At 41.0% G+C, this 16346-nt stretch overlaps 1 protein-coding gene across 1 annotated transcript in view; it reads right to left on the reverse strand.

Moving 5' to 3' along the window:
- Positions 1–774: 774 nt before the first annotated feature.
- sec22a (SEC22 homolog A, vesicle trafficking protein) overlaps positions 775–16346 on the reverse strand; it is a 29107-nt gene continuing 13535 nt past the window's right edge. The window contains exons 3-7 of the mRNA XM_063006054.1: positions 14770–14933; positions 10760–10939; positions 8220–8338; positions 6182–6247; positions 775–1336 (exon numbers count right to left, since the gene is read on the reverse strand). Of these exons, the coding sequence (XP_062862124.1) occupies positions 1136–1336; positions 6182–6247; positions 8220–8338; positions 10760–10939; positions 14770–14933 (730 nt within the window). The 3' untranslated portion in view covers positions 775–1135. The remainder of the gene's footprint in view (positions 1337–6181; positions 6248–8219; positions 8339–10759; positions 10940–14769; positions 14934–16346) is intronic.

Below are 16346 nucleotides of genomic sequence, written 5' to 3' on the forward strand. Positions count from 1 at the left end.
AGAAGTACCAAGACAACTGTATCTTGCCTACAGTCAAGCATGGTGGTGGTAGCATCATGGTCTTGGGCTGCATGAGTGTTGCTGGCACTGGGGAGCTGCAGTTCATTGAGGGAAACATGAATTCCAACATGTACTGTGACATTCTGAAACAGAGCATGATCCCCTCCCTTCGAAAACTGGGCCTCATGGCAGTTTTCCAACAGGATAACGACCCCAAACACAACCTCCAAGATGACAACTGCCTTGCTGAGGAAGCTGAAGGTAAAGGTGATGGACTAAACCCAATTGAGCACCTGTGGCGCATCCTCAAGTGGAAGGTGGAGGAGTTTAAGGTGTCTAAAATCCACCAGCTCCGTGATGTCATCACGGAGGAGTGGAAGAGGATTCCAGTAGCAACCTGTGCAGCTCTGGTGAATTCCATGCCCAGGAGGGTTAAGGCAGTGATAATAATGGTGGTCACACAAAATATTGACACTTTAGGCACAATTTGGACATGTTCACTGTGGGGTGTACTCACTTATGTTGCCAGCTATTTAGACATTAATGGCTGTGTGTTGAGTTATTTTCAGAAGACAGTAAATCTACACTGCTATACAAGTTGTACACTGACTACTCTAAGTTATATCCAAGTTTCATGTCTATAGTGTTGTCCCATGAAAAGATATAATAAAATATTTGCAGAAATGTGAGGGGTGTACTCACTTTTGTGATACACTGTACATGTTAGCTTTAACAATCATATAATTATAAATCATAGAAAACATATACCATTACAGGAATTAACAAACAATGAATAAATAGCTACTGTTTAAATCTTACTGAATATTATTAAAGATTTCTGCCATGTGCTTTCAACATGATGAACCAAAATGCACAATTGATATGATAAACCACAGCAGTCAGAGAATTAAACAATGTGTGAAACCTGCTGTTACACCCTGAGCTGTCAGTTTTCAACTCCACATTCAATCCATTTAATACGTTCGATCCATATGACACCTCGAGTCTCAAACGGCAGGCTGAACGTCTCACATCAGTGTCGCCGCTCGCAGTCCTAAGCAGCTGCACTGGTATTAATGTGTTTGAAGAGGTCGTGAGTATATTTACTGGTCTCAGAGAAGCTTATATTGTGTGTTCAGACGTTGTAATCCGGTGCTTTGCCCTGCGGTTGCCTCAGACGGATCTGCAGGGTGAGGAATGCCCCCACCGCCACGTGAAACAAGATCTGCCACATGTTGCGCAGTTCGTACAGGTACATGTTGCACAGGCAGATGAGAGCGAAGGCCAGGAAGGACTTGATGTTTCTCCACAGAGAGAAGTGTGCAAATAAGTAACACTACAAAAATAGGAGACAGATACAAGAACCTGAAGGTTAGAGTGTGCAGGACAGATTAGACAGCATTTATTTAGCTTTTATTATTACGTGACTTTGCTATAATTGATCCTGATCAGAGTAAAATGATATGGGAGTACATGCGGATGACAGCCGACGTATTTGTAATGGTATTTGCGATATTTACAGTTTGCGATCTTACTGCACGAGGTGGTGATAGACACTGATGTCAGTAACGCGTTACTAAGTAACTCTAATCTGACCACATTTTTCAGTAACGAGTAATCTAATGCGTTACTATTTCCAATCCAGTAATCAGATTAAAGTTACTCATCCAAGTTACTGTGCGTTACTATTTTTGCATCTCGGGGAGTGACGTCTGGCCTATGCAACAATTAAGTCACGAGCTGCGTCCGAAATCGCATACTTACAGAGTATGCACTAGATTGGAGGAAGTATGCACTACTCAGCCGAAGAAGTACATACTTTCAGTACAGAAGTGTGCAGTATGCACACAACACCGCTACTTACTACACGTGGGGACGTGACGACGTAATGTCACCACAGTTAAAGACTCATTACAAACCCCACTCGCCAAAATTTTGGATATTTATCGTCTTTTTGTTATTTATTTGTCTCTAAAAATTTTATTTTATTGATCTTACTTACACTTGTGAACAGAGGACTTAGTTTTCCGCGTCTTTCTTGTTTCTTATTCCGCTTCAATCGCCTATGCAGCTCCAGTTGCATTACGGCAGCTGCTGAATGTAACTAATAAAGTAACTTGTAATCTAACTTAGTTACTTTTAAAATCAAGTAATCAATAAAGTAACTAAGTTACTTTTAAAATCAAGTAATTAATAAAATAACTAAGTTACTTTTTAAAGGTAACTATGCAATCACTGGTGATAGATATAGATGTACAAGCTCAAACAGGTAGTGAAGAGTTAGGCTGTGTAGAGCTTTATATGTAATAAGAAGAACTAGGGCTGCACGATATATCGTTTCAGCATCGTCATCGCGATGTGTGCATGCGCAATAGTCACATCGCAGGACGTGCGATGTCACTTAATGCAAATTAAATCAAATACGTCATGCTATAACTTTTTTGCTGCTTGACAAAACGAAAATTCACACCGTTCTCATTTTCCATGACATACTGTATGTACCAGTGTGTTCGAAAACCTAGGGAGCTGCCTCGCTGTCTTACTACCTACATAGGCAGCTGCCTCAGTAGAGAAGATTCTAATAAGTCATTAACTTTTATAAGGCAGGTTATTCGAACGCGCTACTTAGCGATTCCATCGGGTTTTGCGTTTAGCATTTAGCATCTTGCCATTAAAACCAATAGAATGAGGTGGGACGGCGCTAACATGTCATATAACGTCTCGATTCGTGTACAGAAAACTGTTACATTTGCTGACAAGCCCAAACTTGCTCGTTAAAAATCGATAATTATTTATTTACGTTTGAAAATAACTTTGTCCACACCATCAGCCATGTTCATTTTTCTGTGAGAGAAGAGATGCCGCAATTAATTCTGGGATTGCCTTCATCACTAAGGACGCTTCCGATTCTCACTCGTTCTTGAGTCAAAATAACATTAAAATATTAAGATACCTCAGTAGTGAGCTTAGTAAGGCATCTCGGATTTCTAACAGGTGTATAGCTGCTCTTTTGTTTGTATAGTTTTTTTTTAAATAATGTTTACTACTTTAAGAGATTTTGATTGTGAAATAAAACATTAAATGACCCATTTTGTCAATCCTGTTAATTCCCTCATGTGATGTTGAAGCTTTCTTAGTTTAATGCTCAGTTTCAACCGAGTACAAAGATGTAGCTTGTCATAATCTTTTGTATCCCTTGTAGGCACCACCCTTTTTCACAGATGAGCCCCTTATTTAGAGTAAGATACATGCATTATTAATTTTATTAAAAAAAAATTTAATATCGCAATATATATCGCAGGAAGAAAAAAAATCGTAATGTCAGTTTTTTCCAATTTCATGCAGCCCTAAGAAGAACCTTGTACTGAATAGAAAATACAATAGGTAACCAGTGATGACACTGACAGATAGGAGTGATATGCTAAGGGGCTTTGAGAGCTTTAACTAGGAGGCCAGATAAAAAGACATTACAGTAGGTCTTTCCACATCTGCTAAGCTAAAGGCTGACCAGAGATGTACAACATTACAAGGATAGAAAAATGCTGTCTTAACTACAGAACTGGTATGAACATAAAAGAAGAGTGTGGGGTCAAACACAACTCCAAGGTTGCAACGTTGAGAGAGGGTATTACTAGAATCTCAACTATATTGAGGCCAAGGACAGATGAACTAAATATCAGTGCCTATAAGCCAATTAAAAACAACTGGGTTTTGCTAGAGTTCAGTTTTTCATTCAAGTTCACACTCATCCATGATTTTATGTCCTGAATACAGTTAGATAAACCAGGTGGCGGCCAAGTCTGAACAGGACTGACACTGACATAGATCTGAGTATCATTAGTCGAACAATGAAAATTGCCGGCCAAGCGGCAGCATAAATATTCTACATGAAAGTGGACCTAAAACTGAGCCATGGAAACACCCTTAGTTTTTCCCACCAACAATGTGAATGGCACTAGTAGGGCTTACACTGTTCTGTTCCTAAGAAAAACACATATAGTGGCGTGGGAGTGGCTCTCATTTAACAAAATGCTGACACAGATCTGAGTATCATTTGCCTAACAATGACAATTTAAACCATGATGGCTTATTATTTGCCCAAACAGCAGCATATATATCATAAAGAGTAGGGGACCTAAAACTGAGCCTTAAGGAACAACCTTAGTAACAGGCACAACAGAGGATTTATGATTCTAAATAGCTACATACTGTTTCCCCATTATTATGGCCGTAGCTGCCAAACACGTACTTGTCTGAATGGGAGTAGGGGATAAAATACATTTAAGCCTTGACTCCTCAATTATGCACCATAAATCGTTGGCTGCATTGTACTATGTACACCATAAGTTTGAGTTTTCCAAAAATGTAGGTAAAGGGTTACTAATAAAGAACATATACAAGGGCAATATACACTGCCTGGCCAAAAAAAAGGTCACACACTCTAATATTATTTCTGTCCAGAGTTGCATTCATTTTTCCCCAAGATCTTGTATTGATGATGGGAGATTTGGACCACTGCGCAAAGTCTTCTCCAGCACATCCCAAAGATTCTCAATGGGGTTCAGGTCTGGACTGTGGTGGCCAATCCATGTGTGAAAATGATGTCTCATGCTCCCTGAACCACTCTTTCACAATTTGAGCCCGATGAATCCTGGCATTGTCATCTTGGAATATGCCCGTGCCATCAGGGAAGAAAAAATCCATTGATGGAATAACCTGGTCGTTCGGTATATTCAGGTAGTCAGCTGACCTCATTCTTAGGGCACATAACGTCGCTGAACCTAGACCTGACCAACTGCAGCAACCCCAGATCATAGCACTGCCCCCACAGGCTTGTACGGTAGGCACTAGGCATGATGGAGCAGGGTAAATCTGGACTCATCAGACCACATGACCTTCTTCCATTGCTCCAGAGTCCAATCTTTATGCTCCCTAGCAAATTGAAGCCGTTTTTGCCGGTTAGCCTCACTGACAAGTGGTTTTCTTAAGGTTACACAGCTGTTTAGTCCCAACCCCTTGAGTTCCCTTCACATTGTGCATGTGGAAATGCTCTTACTTTCACTATTAAACATTTCCCTGAGTTCTACTGGAGTTTTTCTACCATTTGATTTCACCAAAAGTTTAAGTGATTGCCGATCACGATCATTCAAGATTTTTTTCTTGCTCTTCCTCGAAGATGATGTTTCCCCCACTGTCCTTCCACTTTTTAATAATGCGTTGGACAGTGCTTAACCCGATTTTAGTAGTTTCAGCAATCTCCTTAGATGTTCTCTCTGCTTGATGCATCCCAATAATTTGACCCTTCTGAAACAGATGAACATCTTTTCCACGACCACAGGATGTGTCTTTCGACATGGTTGTTTAACAAATGAGAAGCTACTCACTGCATCAGTTAGGGTTAAATAACTTGTTGCCAGCTGAAACATAATCACCCATGCAATAATTATCCAATGGGAGGCTCTTACCTATTTGCTTAGTTAAATCCAGGTGGTGACCTTTTTTTTGGCCAGGCAGTGTATAACACGAGAGAATATACTATATAAGATTAAATTCTTCTTCTCCTGAGTGGTTTGCTTGTTGATTTAATTTTAAATGGCATTTAAAAATTTCTACCTGTAGATGAGCCCTAATAATTAGATTAACCTAAATGAAATTAAATTAAACCCTAATTAAAACACTTTTCTCTTATCTTAAGGTCACTAAACATGAAGGACACCAATAAAAGGTAAATGTCAGCGCTTTGGTGCTCTGATGTTGCCGGTCACTGTTCATTTATAAACTATCAGTCCCCCAGCGGTGAACAATGCTTAGTATTGTCCCACAAGCACAAGAAGTCAATCTGTTTAATCATTGTGGTACATCACGGTACACTGGCTGAGAGACAGGGGACTGCACCACTTGTTTTTTCCCATCAAGAATGTGAATGGTACCGCTAGGACACAGCTCAGCAATGCTTTTACTGCCTACTCTTCCTAAAGAAAACGCATTCCCAGCAAAACACGGGTATTGCGGAGTGTGAATGGCTCTCATATAGCACAAAATCACTTAAGCATTCAGCACTGACTCTGACTTTTTCCTAAGAGAGGCGAAAAAGCAGCTCCCAACCTCCCCGAACCCCTCCACAATGATGGAAATGGAAGCTGTAAGTCACTCGGGTGCTTGATGGACGACTCTTACTTACCTGATACAGACAGGCTGCCGTCCCCAGGAAAAAGGCAATTACATAATTGAAGTCTTCGTCTTCATTCTGCAGATGGGGCAGAAAAAAAAGATGCTGTGTTAAGGAATCGTCCTGCAGGAATGAATTAGACAAGAAAATCCTGTATTCAGTGCTGCTTAACTAAAGAATAGGTAACTGTTTGGGGGCATAGGGAGTAAAGCCTTTCTAAACTTTTTTTAATCTTAAAGTGCAGTGAAGGATTGTAAACCCTTTGGAATTACCTTAATTTCTGCAATAATTACTCATAAAATGCAATCTGAGCTCCATCCGATTAAATTACAGAAAAACACGGTCTCCCTAAATAATTAATACTTAAACATTATTAAAGTGCTCGGGTGGCACAGTGGATCATTGGGCTAGCCCACCAGCACTGAGATCTGGGTTTGAATCTCAGTGGTGCTATCGGCTGGCTGGGTGTCTACACAGACATGATAGGCTAGGTCTGAGACGAGGAGTCACCAAGGCCCTGTGATGGACTGCTTTTCTGTTTTTTTAAACAGGCTAGGGGTTAAGGCGTATCAGCCCTGTGTACGGAGAGACACACCCTGATCAACGCACTCCTTCACCGCCCCTGTGCGGGCGCCATCAATCAGCAGCGGAGGTCGTAGTTGCATCAGTTATGAGGAGTCCCTATCCGGCTTACTACTACCCCACCCCTATATGAACAACAGGCCAATCGTTGTTCATGTGGCCGCTCAGCCCAGCCGGGTGGCAGAGCGATGTATCCTAGCATGTGTTTTACCGCTGCGCCACCTGAGCCAACAGCATGCATTCATTCTTGCCGTAGTTAATATAATACTTAACATATCCCCCATACCTGTTATGCAAGCTTACTGTGCTATCAGTCAGCCGTGCATCTGCAAATTCATGATAGGCTATGGATAGGGCCCTACTAAATTCACGGGAAAATGTGCTTAATTTCACAGACCTCGTTTTCCAAAAATCACAGATTTCACAGATTTTTAAAGAAAAGGGCCACATTTCACAGAAGTCATTAAATAACACTCGTAAATTAAATGATAGAATCAATGGAAGCTGCATTACACAGCACAGACTACCCTAACGGTTGAATGTAAACCTAGAACATCCAGCAATGGTGCAAGGCTCTGTCTCAAATACGAACCCCCCGCGTTCACAGTACTGTTTTTAGATGCTTTAGACCTCAAAATCTTGGACATTTTGACTAAACAATTGCTAACTGAATTGCTGTAGGATTGCTAGTGTAAGTAACAATGTTTGATGTATGTGTTCACGTAATGAGTGCATTTTGTCCACTTGGGGATTCCATAATCAATGGGAAAGTGTGCTTCTCTACACACGTGATCATACCTCTGTAGTCTGTGTTGCGCCTCAAAAGAACAAGCCAAAGTAAAGTATTTTGTTCCCGATAGTTTGTCTACGTACAATTTATTAAACGTTAAAGACGCTCGGTTACACTAGGACCGCCTCGTAGTGCAAATTAGCCAGTAAACGTGAGGCACTTCAATGCTATGCGAATGAAAAACGTTAAATCGCTGAATTTCACAACAGATAGCATATTACAGTGAAAAAAGATTTTAACAACTGTGAATTAGGTAGGGCCTTAGGTATGAATGAATGGGAAAGCCCTTTGATGTATTGATGCCCGGTCCAGGGTATTCGTGCCCTGCGCCCAGTGTTACCCAGTGGAACCAGACCCGCCCAGACTCTGACCAGGTTAAAGCACTTGATGAAATGAATTAGGATAACAAATCTTGTTTTGGAGACAAAGTAAAGGAGGTGAGATTGACATAATTTAGGCATGTGCAGAGGAGAGAAGAGAGTTCTAGGAGAGGAAGTCCAAAGAGGAGGTTTATGGATGCAATGAGAAAGGACATGTGGGTGGTTAGTGTGACAGAGGGGTGTATTCAGTACAGGGCAAGATAGAGATGAATGATAAGCTGTGCTGACCCCTCACAGGAACAGCCAAAAGAAGATTGTGTGTAATGACTTTAAAGTGACTTCTTTAACAGAAGCTTACCTGCAGTATGCTCTCGATGGCATGGACCCCACGCAGCAAATTAAGCGCGCAGCACAAAACACTTAGGACACAAGCCACAATGCCTGACAAGGTGACAGGTGCCAGCATTTGATTAGGAGCTGCAAGGACAAAATAAACACCTCACATTAGTAAGAATACTGCACCAATATGAAACTGCTCCAGCAGATAATACACTCTGACAATTCTGAGCATACAGAACAGTGTGTGGACATCCCTCTTGTTTGGACTGCACACATTGCTAGCAGGGGTATAAAATCAATATAAGCAGTCCAATGGATCTTTCAGCAGGACGTTGATCCAAAACATATGTCCAGATCAACACAACTGTAGCTTGCTGAACACAAAAAGCAAGCATGGTCCTGTGGGTCAGCTAAAGAGGAAAGAGCACACGATAGGACCTACGACCCTGAGGGTGCGTTCACATGAGAAGCATTTTGTGCTTTGCTCAAAAAACGTCATTAAAGTGTGAATATGAGACGAATCTGCATTTGTGAGGAATAACCGTCAAATTCACTCTGAAAGCGTCCACAAGTATCTGTGTCTAGCTGGATTTTCCTCAGTTTCGCTTTTAAACTTGTGTTATAGCTCGAGGTGCTGAGAAATTATGAGAATCAGCTTTTCTGAGAGAGTCTAAAATGCTCAAAGTGATATAATGTATTAAATGAACAACACAGGAACACTAAACCTCTCTTAATTATAACTGCTCATAAGTTCTCTCCACTAATGAAATTCCTCACTCGTTTTAATACAATATAAGTCACTTTAAGTTTTGTTTACGTTAAGCTTGTTTGTACTGCCTGAGTCCAATGCGGCAAAAGTGCACAGTGCGCCGCTTAGGGAAGCGCAGCGGCAAGCCAAGCAGCATCGTCACAGTCCATAGGATACAACAGGATAGCCACGCAAAAACGGTTTTGCCGCATCTTATGCCTAGTTCACACTACACGATTTTTGTCCTGATTTTCGCTCGGCGACTGGTCGGCGCTAGATTTGCTGGATCTGAATGGGTGTTTCCCGACTGGCAGTGAGTGCTATGTCGAACAGCCAATGAGAACGCAAGATACAGCGTGAGAAGAAACGCAGGGGAGGAGTGTAAAAGGCTGTACAGGGGCTTAATATAGTTTATATCATAATACACAGGTGTTACACACAAGTTTTACAGTATTTCTGACCTTATCGTTCCCTACAAAACACCAACGTTGCATTGCAAAAAATATTTATTAACCTCCAACTCACTACACAACAACCCAAGCCAAATCCACTAAGATTCATTTATTTTTTCTCTTTGTCTTTATGTGCACAAACTTTGATCGCTCGCTTCTTGTGCATTTTAGGACGTGGTATCATTAAACCTTTCGTCACATCTCGTGTGTGTTTTCATAACAAAACGATATTTGTGAGAGCAGAGAAGCTCGCCTGCGATTCCAGTTGGTGATAGGTCGTGTAGTGTGAAACCCCCTATCACCGAACAGTCGTGTGAAATACACACCAACTGAAAGACTCCCGAGTGCAAAAGATTCAGTCGTGTAGTGTGAACTGTACAGCGACCCGGCAAATCAGAAAGTCGTGTAGTGTGAACTTGGCATTATGTGAAAGCACCCTGAGGACCCTGGAAAGATACTGTATTAAAAAAAAAAAAGGCCGCTCAGGTGGCGCAGTGGTAAAAACACACGCTGGTACACCAGAACTGGGATCTCAAATACATCTTATCGAGTCTCAGCTCTGCCTGCCGGCTGGGCTGAGCGGCCACATGAACAACGATTGGCCTGTTGTTCAGATAGGGGTGGGATATTAAAGTCGCATAGAGACTCTCTCGTAACTAATGCAATTACGACCTCTGCTGGCTGATTGACTGCGTCTGTACAGAGACAGGAAAATAGTGCTGTCAGGGTGTGTCTCTGCGTACACAGTGCTGATCCGCACTGCACTCGTCAAAGTGTAGGTGACAAAATGCATACGGCTGCTGCCCACGTGTCGGAGGGGCGTGGGTTAGCTTTGTTCTCCTCAATCAGAGCGGGGATCGGCATTGGTGGAGAGGAAGAATTACGCAATCGGGCAATGGGACACGCTAAAAGGGAGGAAAAGGGAAGAAAATACATGAACCAACCTATAGGATGTTATAAAAAGAGAGAGACAAAGAGAGGTTACAACAAGAATTAAATGTCGGGATGCTTTTAATATTTTAATTGAGCACATGTGGTTCTGTTAAAATAAGTATTTCGTAATGATGGATTTTTGTTGTTTTCAAAGTATAAATTAAAACTTTCTCATTTTCTCAATCCCATTTTTCTTAAATGTGAGATTATGCTTATTCCCCAAAAGATGCATTTCTTATAACTCCTTTTATTTATCTTTGCCAGGGAAGCCAATACGTGTAAAATACAGAACTATAAAATAAATCCAGAGAAAATTCAGCTGTAAACACATGCTTATTACTTTTCCATGAATTACTGGGTTACTATTCATCTTAAAATAATGAATTATTTACTTTCTATGTCATGGTTTAATAAGAGTAAGAGTACCTATGCCTTTATATTTGGTAGTGGAGCTGTGGGAGAAGCCATTGATTGAGCTCAGATCTTCAGCAGAGAGCTGGTACGGGGGTCTCAGCTTGATCTCCATCTGCATGTCAGACAGATTGATCTTGGTTGAAAGAGAACGTGGGCTGTTGTACCGCTGCTTGGTCTTCTGAATGAAGTTGTCTATTCGAAACACCAAAGTCAAAGAAAAATCAAATATAAATATATTAAACAAACAACCAAGTACCGTATTTTCCGCACTATAAGGCGCACCTAAAAGCCTTAAATTTTCTCAAAAATCTGCCGTGCGCCTAATAATCCGGTGCGCCTTATGTGTGCACTGAGTTCCAAAATCTGTAAAAATGTTGTTGTTGACTTTGGTAAGCGCTCCTCTTGATTGACTATCGGACCATTTCCCGCTGACACAGGGACGTAATACGTACACTACAAACGCTGGCAGCGATAAACCAATCAGAGAACATTACGTAATACGTACAGTACGTACGCTTACCTCCGCCACGCCACCTTTGCTTCCGTTACCTTTTTTTTGTAGACCGTATGTTTTAGCATGCGCCTTATAATACGGTGCGCCTTATGTATGTGTTAAGTACAGAAATAGACCCCGTAATTGAGACTGCGCCTTATAATCCGGTGCGCCTTATAGTGCGGAAAATACGGTACATTATTTTTAAGCTTACTTATAAGAAAACAGGTGTTTAATTCCACTTGTATACTATATGGCCAAAAGTATGTAGTCACCCATTCTTATTATTTTAATTACGGTTCAGTTGTTTCAACCACACCCATTGCCAACAGATGTTAAACATCAATATACAGTGGTATGTAAAAGTTTGGGCACCCCTGATATTTTTCATAATTTTTCCTTTATAAATCATTGGTTGTTCGGATCAGCAATTTCAGTTAAATATATCATATAGCAGACGAACACAGTGATATTTGAGAAGTGAAATGAAGTTCACAGGATTTACAGAAAGTGTGCAATAATTATTTAAACAAAATTAGGCAGGTGCATAATTTGGGGCACCCTTGTCGTTTTATTGATTTGAATACCTTTAGCATTAATTATTGGAACACATTGACCCTTGACCTACATACACAGGTGAATCCAATTATGAGAAAGGGTTAAGGTGGCCAATTGCAAGTGTTTCTCCTCTTTGCATCTTCTCTGAAGAGTGGCAACATGGGAGCCTCAAAACAACTCTCAAATGACCTGAAAACAAAGATTGTTCAACATCATGGTTTAGGGGAAGGATACAAAAAGCTATCTCAGAGATTTCAGCTGTCAGTTTCCACTGTGAGGAACATAGTGAGGAAATGGAAGACCACAGGCACAGTTCAAGTTAAGGCCCGAAGTGGCAGGCCAAGAAAAATCTCAGATAGGCAGAGGCGAAGGATGGTGAGAAAAGTCATAGTCAACCCACAGACCAGCTCCAAAGACCTACAACATCATCTTGCTGCAGATGGTGTCACTGTGCATCGTTCAACTATTCAGCGCAGAGGAGAGGCTGTATGGGAGAGTAATGCAGAAGAAGCCTTTTCTGCGCACACGCCACAAACAGAGTCGCTTGAGTTATGCTAAAGCACATTTGGACAAGCCAGCTTCATTTTGGAATAAGGTGCTGTGGACTGATGAAACTAAAATTGAGTTATTTGGACATAACAAGGGGCGGTATGCATGGCGGAAAAAGAACACAGCATTCCAAGACAAACACTTGCTACCCACAGTAAAATTCGGTGGCGGTTCCATCATGCTGTGGGGCTGTGTGGCCAGTGCAGGTACTGGGAATCTTGTTAAAGTAGAGGGTCGCATGGATTCCAGTCAATATCAGCAGATTCTTGAGAACAATGTTCAAGAATCAGTGACAACGTTGAAGTTGCGCCGGGGCTGGATACTTCAACAAGACAACGACCCTAAACACTGCTCAAAATCTACTAAGGCATTCATGCAGAGGAACAAGTACAACGTTCTGGAATGGCCATCTCAGTCTCCAGACCTGAATATTATTGAAAATCTGTGGTGTGATTTAAAGCGGGCTGTCCATGCTCTGAAACCATCAAACCTGACTGAACTGGAGATGTGTTGTAAAGAAGAATGGTCCAAAATACCTTCAACCAGAATCCAGACTCTCATTGGAAGCTATAGGAAGCGTTTAGAGGCTGTTATTTCTGCAAAAGGAGGATCTACTAAATATTGATGTAATTTTTCTGTTGGGGTGCCCAAAATTATTCACCTGCCTAATTTTGTATAAATAATTATTGCACACTTTCTGTAAATCCTATAAACTTCATTTCACTTCTCAAATATCACTGTGTTCATCTGCTATATGATATATTTAACCCTTTGATGCACAACCTGGGTCAAAAGTGACCCAACTGAGTTTTTATTTTCTATATCTTTGCAATAAATTAATTTCGTCATTCAAGCTTCCATGAATTTTTCAATTAACTTGTTTTTGATCATCACAAATCCTTATTTCAGTTTTATATTTTTTGCTTTTTTTAATAAAAATCATTTTTGTATCACTACCCTTCTAATGCACAACATGGGTCAAAAATGACCCTTATGTATTTACTATGGAATTTGACAGAAACTACTGACATTTGTAAGTGTTTGTAGTCAAAAACATATTTACTAATCTTTTGAAAGACAACCAAAGATTAGGCTCTTGAATCTTGAATATGTCCAATACTATTTGCTTGCTAGCTGTTTACATATTCTAGTATAGATAGCTTTTATTAGCTAAGACAGCAAATACATGAATAACTGACAAATGTGCATATGAAAATATTCTTGAATGGATGAATATGGGTCATTTTTGACCCATGTTGTGCATTAGAAGGGGTTTGCTTAGCTTGTGCATCAAAGGGTTAACTGAAATTGCTGATCCAAACAACCAATGATTTATAAAGGTTATATTTATAAAGGATTTATAAAAATCATGAAAAATATCAGGGGTGCCCAAACTTTTACATACCACTGTATATGTTTACGACTTTGTGGTAGCAGTTTGTGGAATTCCCCTTCCCCCCCCCCTTAGTAACAATAGCTTTGTCATACTGATGACAAAGCAAGATCACTCACAGGTGCAACTGAACATCTTTTGGATGAATTAGAACACCAATTTTGAGGCAGGCTTTTTCGTCCAACGTTAGAGTCTCACCTAACCAATTGCTCCTTTTTTTGCATTTTCCAAATTTTCCTCCCATTCTAGTCATATCCAATGACCCGATTGCATTTTGCTTCCTCTCTACTGCTACTAACATCCACTCTGACCGAGGAGAGCCGTAACTAACACTCGCCCACTAGAGCACGTGTGCAGAGCTCATATGGGGCTCAATCGCATGCACAGAGTCACACACCAATCTCTTTACCACCCCTCCCCCCCCCCCCCCCCCCCCCCCCTCCATCACTTACCACCCCCTCCTCCTGGATCGCAAGCGCAATTGATCAGCCAGCAGAGGTCGTAATTGCATCAGTTATGAGGAATCCCCTCCGGCATCCAACCCCGACGAACGAGCCAATTAATGTTCGTATAGGCGCCCAGCCTGCCAGTAGCAGAGCTGAGATTCGAACTGTCAGTTCGAGATGTCAGCTTTGGTGTGCTAGCGTGTTTTACTAACCAATGCATTTTTGACTAAACGGGCACACATTCCCATAGACACACTTTAAAATCTTGTAGAAAGCTGTCCCCCATGAGTAGAGTGTGTTATAGCCTTAAATTAACCGGTTGAGCAAACAACTCTAAATTAACATCCACAATTAAACTGGATGTCCTCATACTTTTGGCCATGCAGGGTTTAATAAAGGAAGCATGTTTTAACCCTGATTCTTTCAGGTACTGAAGCATTATGGGATGCCTAGACAGCAGGTGACAAATGGAAGCTGCTTATAATGTTAAAGAATGTAGGCCAAACAAATACTTGGATGTTAGATGTGTAACGTGTGCTTGATAAAAGACATGTATCAGGAATTTGCTTTGATCTTTACTCACCAAACTCAATGAAGGAGTAGGGTCGAACAGCACTGTTAATGCGCTTCGTGTCATAGGTCACAATGAACTCTTTCTGCAACTCATCCAGGAAGCAGAACGCCAAAACATTGGGGTAGTTCTCCGTGCACACCATCAAGTAGCCCACTCCCAGAGAGCTGGTGAAACTGAGACACAAACCAGACGCATAAATCTCACACCAACTGTATACGGTGCCTTAAAAAATAATATTCACACCCCTAAACATTTTATTTATTTATTAGGATTTTAACATCATGTTTTACACACTTTGGTTACATTCATGACAGGACAGGTAATTACTGGTTACACAAGATTCATCAGTTCACAGTTTAATGTCAAACACAAACACAGTCATGGACAATTTTGTTTCTCCAATTCACCTCACTTGCATGTCATAGGAAACCAGAGCTCTTGGTGGAAACCCATACAGACAAGGGGATAACATGCAAACCACACAGAAAGGACCAGGACCGCTCCACCTGGGAATCGAACCCAGGACCTTGTTGCTGTGAGGCGACAGTACTACCTACTGAGCCTTATGTTGAGCCAAAATAAAAAGATAGAAGGCTAAAGGCTACTAATAATTTCCCCTTCTAATTGAAGACTAGCTTTGCTCACATGCAACACATTACTTGTCCCTTCAGCGGCACGGTGGCTAAGCGGGTAGCACTGTTGCCTCACAGCAAGAAGGTCCTGGGTTCCATCCCCAGGTGGGGCGGTCCGGGTGCTTTCAGTGTGGAGTTTGCATGTTCTCCCAGTGTCTGCGTGGGTTTCCTCCGGGTGCTCCGGTTTCCTCCCACAGTCCAAAGACGTGCAAGTGAGGTGAATCGGAGATACTAAATTGTCCATGACTGTGTTTGATATAACCTTGTGTAATGAGTAACTACCGTTCCTGTCATTCATTTTTTTTTTTAGTTTTTTTAGTCTGTAACTGCACCTTTAGGCTCCCCCCCTTTTTTAGTTTATTTTGTTCTTGTCCTGTTAGATGTTTTTATATTCTTATTTTTTATATTATTATATTTTATTTTCTTTATGTATATATATTTTTAGATTTTATATCTTACTTGTATTTACATTTGTCCTAATTCTTTTTTTTATTCTTTATTTACCTCATTGTAATGTCATTGTGTGATGTTCTTTGTCATAATTGTTATTGCTGCTGCAACACCACAATTTCCCTTCGGGGATTAATAAAGTACTCAATCCATCAATCAATCAACCAATAATGTAATGAAAGTGTAAAACATGACGTTAAAATCCCAAATAAACTTGTCAACTCACTCATTTTTTTCTGAATTTTATTCAATCTAGTCATTTCCAATTCCCAATTGTGAATCCGCTGCTGCTTGCACAACCCCCGATCTGATCAAGAAGAGCCGGATCACCACACAATCCCCTCCGACACAAGTCCAATCTGCAGCTGATTCTTATCATCCGCCGGCGTTAACAGGTATCTAGTACAGAGAGCCACGCTAAGCTCCATGTGCCTTAAAAAAGTCAGGACTCAATCCAATGTTGTAGCTTTTTCTACACTCTTAGCGAGGTGTCTAAACCCCCCC

Source organism: Trichomycterus rosablanca, chromosome 12 (assembly GCF_030014385.1).
Source record: "Trichomycterus rosablanca isolate fTriRos1 chromosome 12, fTriRos1.hap1, whole genome shotgun sequence".
NCBI lineage: Eukaryota > Metazoa > Chordata > Actinopteri > Siluriformes > Trichomycteridae > Trichomycterus > Trichomycterus rosablanca.